The sequence below is a fragment of the Ammospiza nelsoni genome, chromosome 6 (assembly GCF_027579445.1).
Source record: "Ammospiza nelsoni isolate bAmmNel1 chromosome 6, bAmmNel1.pri, whole genome shotgun sequence".
Taxonomy (NCBI): domain Eukaryota; kingdom Metazoa; phylum Chordata; class Aves; order Passeriformes; family Passerellidae; genus Ammospiza; species Ammospiza nelsoni.
The window spans coordinates 31449624-31456833 of NC_080638.1; the positions used below are offsets into that span (position 1 = coordinate 31449624).

Consider the following 7210-nt stretch of genomic DNA (forward strand, 5'->3'; position numbering starts at 1 on the left):
GCTTGGGAGGTTCTGGACATTTTTTCCTGCTTCCCAGGCCCAGCTGTAGTATCCCAGCTGGAATGTGCTGGGCCTGGATGGACTGAGTCACACAAGAAGGCTATTGAGCATGGAATTGCATTCATTCACTTTTTCAGTAATCTTTAATAATTGACTTTCATTTATTCATTTACCTATCTTTATTCATTTGCATCTATCAAAGTTCTGGCACGGCTCTGGCGGGCGGTGTAAGGCTCCAATTTTTTCATTCCTCTGCTCGGTGTGAATTCATGCCCACACAAATTCCCACTCTGGCCCGGAGGGCTGTGACTTTTAGCCACGAGGTGGGGTGAGCAGCTAAATTCCTGAGCTGAGCATGTGCGCAGGCAATGCAAGCCAGACCACCATGGAGTCGGGCTTTGCCAAGCTAAATCACTGGAAAAAATTCCTTCTCGGCTTCAGCCTTTGCCACTTGATCCGCGGAAATGTGCAGCCTTAAACCCCAGGTTTCCAAAACAAATGCACACGGGGCAAGCGAATAGCGCAGGAGCAGCAGGGGCAGGGGCTGGGCTGGCGGAGGGGCTGCCGGCCCTGGGCTGGCCCCAGTCCCGCTCCCACGTCAGCCCCATGCCGCGGCTGGACGGCAGGAGGCACCGGGCAAAAACCAGGCTGCGAGCGACTCGGTAGTGAAATAGTTATCTCGGCTGGCTCTCTCCGTAACTCTTGGAAAGTCCCCGAAATGACGTTTCTAACTAACAATTAAAGTGGGTTTAATTATAGAGAGGCTTAGAGCCCTGGGAACAAGCACCATCTACAGAACGAGTAAACAACTGCAGAAAATAATAGGCTGTTTGCTCCCCTGTCTACTCCTCACTTCTGGCCAAGGCGAGGGAAAAAAAAAAAAAAAGAGACCATAAAGAGAAGGAAATTCGAGGAACCTGATTGCTCTCCTTAAGGAAATAATAATAATGATCATTAAAAAAAAATCTGGAATTGCCCAAGCCTGTGGGCATTTCTCTCGGTTGGTTATTTTGGTTGTTCTTGAAGACCAGAGGAGGGGAAAAAAATCAGCCGCCAGCGCAAAGTCCAGATGCCGCGACTCCAAAGCAAACAGAGGAGGAAGTGGATCATTTGTTTGAAGTTTCGGTGCGATGGCCGCTCGGGTCAGTGCTCTGCAGCCCAGGGCAGGGGTTTCTGTTCTCTCAGCCAAGGCGGAGCGCAGCGAAAGGAGCAAGAGCCTGCAGGGCCGGGGCAGGGCCCCCGCGCCCACCTGCGCAGGGAAGGGGGCTCAGATCCATTGCTCAGCCTAGGATGGAACACCGTCTGAAGTTACAGCGGGGGCTAAGGGGGATACCTGGGCAGAGACTGAGCACTGAGGCGCCCTGGCACTGACAAACTTTCAAGAGCTGGGCTCATTTTAATTTTTATACAGAAACTGCCACTATTGTCCCCCTCATCTCTGCAATACCAGTATCACTATGAATCATTGAATCATACTTTGTTTACTAAAACCTGGAACAGGTCACCTGCTTAGAGACAATTTCTTTTTTTTTTGTTTTTTTTCAGTTTTTTTTCAGTTTTAGAATGTTGAGTCCTGGGGCCTGGGAGAAAAGGCAGGATTTATCGAACAGCCTTTTAAAGGGCAGACACGCATTTTAACACCTTCAGTTGCTGGGGCTGTGAGCTATTTCCCCTTGCAGAGCGGGTTTCAGTAAAAGTTTGAAGGAAGGAGCAGGGCTCCGCGGGAGGGGAGCAGGGCGGGTGCCCAGCACAGAGCCCTCCGGGGCTCCGCGGGGTTCGGCTTTCCCGCTTCCCGCGGCAAGTGTCCGCGAGCCGCGGAGCCGCCGCCCAGCACGGCCGTTGGGCGCGCGCCCGCCGCTCCCCCCGCGCGGAGCGGAGCGGGACGGCCGCGCGCGCCGGCGGAGGGGATCTCGCGCGCGGGCGCGTGCCGAGTGAAACGCGCGCACGCACGCGGACACACGCGCACAACGTGGACGCACGCGGACAAGAGCGCGGGCACACGCGCACGGGGGCGCGCGCGCGGAGACGCGAGCAGAAACGGACACGCGCGCACAGGCGCGCGGAGTCACTCGGTGCGGCCGCACAACCGCCCCCTCCGGCGCAGCGCGGGGCAGGGCGGGCCCGGCCCGGCCCGGCCCGGCACAGCCACCCCACCCGCCCGCCGGCCGCTTCGCGTTCTTTTCCCCCTCCCCCCTTCCCCTTGTCCCTCCCCCTCTCCTTCCTCCCGAAAGTTTTTTTGGGCCTGCCCGCCCGGGTGATTCAGTCGCAGTGTCAATCACCCTGCCCTCCTCCTCCTCCCCTTTCCCGCCGCCGGCTCCTCCTCCCGGGGGTAAGTCACAAACTTTATAAGTTGAGCTTTCCGCGAGCCCCCTGGAAGCGGCGAGCGGGCGCGGCGGCCGGGCGGGCTGGTGGCGGTGTCGGCGGCGGGGGGAGGCTGCGAGCAGGGGCGCTGGAGGCTGTGCCTTACCCACGCCGTGACTCCTCGTGTCCGAGTGCCGCTGCCCCACTCGCTTCCCCCCTCGCTCGCCGAAGATGTCCACAGCCCTGGTGTCACCCACCATCTTCGACTTGAGCGAAGTTTTATGCAAGGTAAGGGCGCCGGCGGGGTTTCTGCCGCCAACTTCGGGGCTTTTTAGCTTCCTTCGGGTTCGAGTTCGGGCTTCCCTCTTCCCCTCCCCCCCCCACTTAGTTTTCTGGTTGTGAGCGAGTTCTGCGCCGGGACCGGAGGGCGCAGGGCGGGAACCGAGCGCGGCCACCCCGTTTCGGGACTCCGGGGTCTCTCCCGCCCGCGTTTCCCGCCTCGGTCGTTCCGGAGGAGGAAGGGTGGGGGAGCCGCCCGCGCTCCCGGCGGGCTCAGCCGCGGCGCCGAGCGGGGGGGCCGGATCCTTCCCGTGCCCCCGGGGCCGCCGCGCTTCAACACGCCCGGGCGCGGCGCGGAGGGCGGCGGCGCTGCCGCGGGGCCGGGCGGGGGACGAGCGGGCGGACGGGCGGGCTCCCTCCCCGCGGGGCTCGGCCGCCCCTCGCCGGCCGCGCTGCGGGAGCGGTTGGGCGGGCGCCCCGCCGCGCGCTGCCCTTCCCGCGCGCCGCCGTCCCCGGGGGCGCTCCCGGTGCAGCGCTCCCGTCGCGCGGGGCTTCGCGCGCCCCCCCGCGCCGCTCGCTCGGCCGGCCCCGGGAGCGCTCCGCGCCGCGGATGGGGGGGGGGGGGGGGGGGGGCGCGGCAGGGGGCCCGGGCCGCGCGTGGGGCGGCGGAGGCGGCGGCCAGATGCGGCTGCGGGGGAGCTGCCGGGGCAGGGCGGCCCCCGCCGCTCCCCGGGCCGCGGCAGGCGGTGGGTGCCCCGCCGCGCTCGCGGCGCCGCGTGGGGATGTCGGAGGAGGTGGTGGCAGTAGCAGTGACGTGACCGGCTCTTGCTTTGTCCCCGCAGAGCAACAAGATGTTGAATTACAGCCCCTCGGGTGTCAGCGGGTGCCTGCTGGACAGGAAGGCGGTGGGCACCCCGGCAGGCGGGGGTTTCCCTAGGAGGCATTCTGTCACCCTGCCCAACGCCAAGTTTCACCAGAACCAGCTCCTCAGCAGCCTGAAAGGGGAGCCGGCTCCCATGCTGGGCCCCCGCGAAAGCCGCTTCCGGGACCGCTCCTTCTCCGAGGGTGGCGAGCGCCTACTGCAGCAAAAGCAGCCCGGGGGACAGGTCAACTCCAGCCGCTACAAGACGGAGCTGTGCCGCCCCTTCGAGGAGAACGGCGCCTGCAAGTACGGCGACAAGTGCCAGTTCGCCCACGGCATCCACGAGCTGCGGAGCCTCACCCGCCACCCCAAGTACAAGACCGAGCTATGCCGCACTTTCCACACCATCGGCTTCTGTCCCTATGGGCCGCGCTGCCACTTCATCCACAACGCGGAGGAGCGCCGCGCCGTGGCGGGGAGCCGGGAGCCCGCCGTCACCGACAGACCCCGCCTGCAGCACAGCTTCAGCTTCGCCGGCTTCCCCAGCACTGCTGCCAGCGGGCTGCTGGACAGCCCCACTTCCATCACACCGCCGCCCATGCTGAGCGCCGACGACCTGCTGGGCTCCCCCACCTTGCCTGACTGCGCCAGCAACCCTTTCACCTTCTCCAGCCAGGAGCTGGTCAGTCTCTTTGCCCCCAGCATGGGGGTGCAGGTGCCCAGCGGGAGCTCCCCCACCACCTTCTTGTTCAGGCCCATGTCCGAGTCCCCCAACATGTTTGACTCGCCACCCAGTCCTCAGGACTCCCTCTCTGACCAGGAGGGCTATCTGAGCAGCTCCAGCAGCAGCCACAGCGGCTCAGATTCCCCTATCCTGGACACCTCAAGACGTCTTCCCATCTTCAGCAGACTCTCCATCTCCGACGACTAATCCGGGGTTTATTCTTGCCCCTCCCCACCTCTATTACAATGTTAAGCTGAACTCCCCCCACCTTGGCCCCAGTAGCCCAAGCTGGATGTTAACATGTCCACCTGCCTGCCTGATACCCGCTGGCTTAAACCTTAAGTGCCAAAATTACGATGAGAAGCAATAACGTTTACAAAATTAGTGCCTTTTAAAACACTTTTCACTGTGACTGTATTACCTCTCCAGCTGCAGAGGGCACCAGCAGCTCTGTGCACTTCCAGATGTGCAGGAAGTGTCCGAATCCGGCTCCCTCCACTGGCCACGTACTGCATCGCCCTCTCCCAGTCCCTTCCCGACTGGCCAGTTTCTGCTAGGCTGCAGGCATGTGGGCAACTGTTAACATCCGGCCCTCTTTCTCCCCTCCCCTTAAAAGACTAAATCTTGCCTGGATCCGCTCAGGTCTGCGGGAAGAAAAGCTGAGAACGGACAAAGATTGTAGCATGAGTGGGACTTTGACTGGGAGGAAGAAAACAAAAGAAAGGCAAAAAACAGATGGACTATGAGAGACTTGATTTTGGTGCTAAAAGTTCCCCATGTATACGTGTGACATCTTAAAACAAATAAAGAAATAGAGGGGTGGGGCTAACAGAAGTCATTCCACACACACAAGTTCGTGTAAACAAAGTTCCAGTAGACATAGCTTTAATGGTTTTGCTCTAGAGTACTTTAGACCTATCTTAGAGCACTCACGCCAAGCTTTTTATTATTTTTTTCTGGGTTTTTAATTTTGTATAACTTTTCAGAAATTGGAGAGCAAATTTTGCTTGTCACTGCACAACAATATAAAAAGCTTATTTAACTTATCAAAACGTATTTATTGCCAAAACCTTTGCTTTTTAATTTTGTTCATATTTATCGGGATGATGAATCCATAGAATATATTCTTTTATGTTTAAATTATGATCTTCCATATTAATCTTAAGATTGTGAAGTGTCTTTTTTCCTTTTTTCCCCACAGTTTAATATATTATACTACAATGACATTTTTTGTAACTTTACACTTTTTTTGGTTATTTTATTTTAAAAAATGAAAAATTAATTTAAAAAATGCAAAAACTGTGTTTGGATTATTTATTTTAGAACTCCCTCCCCCTTTTTTTGTGTTGGACTGCAAATGGAGTTGTTGTGCATCTTTGCCTTTTCTCTTCTCCTTCTCTTCTCCTCTCCCAGGTCTTGCCTACCTGGGCTTTAGAATGTACATACCTGAGGTCTGTTGCGAGACAATGTGGAAGGAAGACTTTTTTTCTTCCTCTTACTGTATAGATTCTTCAAGGAGAAAAGCCTTGGGCTCAAAGTGCCTATCTGAAGACATTCCAAATACAGTTTGTCTTTGCATTTCTGTATTCCAAGTTTGGAGTTTTCCTTGCCAAGGTGAATGGGACTGGCACAAAGAGAATAATGAATGTAATTTTTTTTTCCCCCTGTTACTGTTCGCTACACTGCTTTTTCTTCCTCTTTGTGTGAGTTTATTTAAAAGAGAATCTCTTTTGTAATGACTGTTTGCAGTTTAAATCAATAAACCCCAAGTTTTTTCAAGAAACTGACAGTGGAGCTGGTTTTACTTGGAAAAATCGAGGGGCTGGTTTTAGACAACCCCACAAATGCAGGTGCTTCCCTTCTCGACCCTTGAAGTGCCTGCAGTGTGCCCAGGTGTCCCTCCATTGTTCCCCACTGATGCAGCGGGTCAGCTGTGCAAGTGCTTGGGAGCAGATCAGTGGCAGCAAATACCTGCTGTGACCTACCCTGGTGGCCTCTAACCTTCTCTGTCTCTTGTGGAGTGCTCGAGTCACTCAGTCTGTTCCTGACAAATTCTTTCTGATGAGCGTGGCATAAACCTGGGACTGGCTTTTGTTGCTTGCGTGTTTTGTGTGTTCCTGCAGAGCTGCTTCCTCTTCAGGGAGGGCTTGCGTGTGTTTTGCGTGAGGCTAAAGTGGGATGTCAAAGTGTTAGAGGTACTCCAAATCTTGGCTTCTTGGTGGTACTGGTCTGCTTGCACAAAGGGGCTCTTTGGTGCTTTGTGGGGGAGAGGAACATGAACCCCCAGTGAAGGCTCAAGTGTATGCACACATCACCTTGCTATCGCATTCAAGTCCTTACATCTTGAAGTATCAGCAATCCCAGAAACTTATCAGGTCACTGGTTTTGTTTAGGAACACATCCTTGCCAGCAGTGCTCATGGTGTTAAGTCTCATGTTTTCACCTTTGAGCTCTTCTATGGAGCAAGCTTTTGCTTCCAAACAAAAGGCTGAAATGTTGCTGCTGAACCACCAATCCTTCAGCTGTCTTAACATGCCTCAATGTTCAGATTTCCTAATTCATGTTGGAATAGTTCCTGCCAAACAAAAGCTGTAGGATACCTCAAGGCTTATGCCGGTGAACCAACCTTCTGTGCTGTTAGCTCTAAGCACTTGTGTGGTCTGGCACTAAAGGTGAGCTGGGTGGAGGAAAGACAGAGGAAGAAGAGTGTTGCTGACAGAAGCTGCTTCCCTTGAACACTACAAAAGCTATGGGGAGTTTCTTTGGCAGATACTGATGTAAATTAGTGCACGGTGTGGTCTGCATGCTGATCCCTGAGAGAAAGAAAAGCCTCAGGCACGGCTTCAGCTCTGCTGGCCTTCAGCAGTACCTTTGACTGCAAACTTGCTCCTGGGCATAAAGGCAATGAGCCCCATGTGAGGGATGGGTTCTGCCTGGGAAACTTCTGCCCAGTTGCAGCAAGTGCCTAGGTGTGCCTCCTCAGCTGCTGGGAATCAAGCTGTCAGCCCCTGAAGAGTGAGAGTATCTGATCTGGAGGGGATCCC

The 7210-nt window shown here is 56.1% G+C and overlaps 1 protein-coding gene across 1 annotated transcript; it reads left to right on the plus strand.

Annotated features, from left to right (window-relative positions):
* The first annotated feature begins 2336 nt into the window (after positions 1-2336).
* Positions 2337-5949, plus strand: ZFP36L1 (ZFP36 ring finger protein like 1). Its single transcript, XM_059473660.1, has 2 exons — positions 2337-2589; positions 3423-5949. Exons 1-2 carry the CDS (start codon positions 2533-2535, stop codon positions 4371-4373), a joined length of 1008 nt encoding a protein of 335 aa, XP_059329643.1. The 5' UTR covers positions 2337-2532; the 3' UTR covers positions 4374-5949.
* The last annotated feature ends 1261 nt before the right edge of the window (positions 5950-7210 follow it).

Bases quoted from the DNA above. Each gene is read 5' to 3' on its own strand.
- ZFP36L1 (XM_059473660.1), top strand. From the start codon at position 2,533: ATGTCCACAGCCCTGGTGTCACCCACCATCTTCGACTTGAGCGAAGTT. The intron at 2,590-3,422 runs GTAAGGGCGCCG...TTGTCCCCGCAG, and splicing joins TGAGCGAAGTTTTATGCAAG to AGCAACAAGATGTTGAATTA.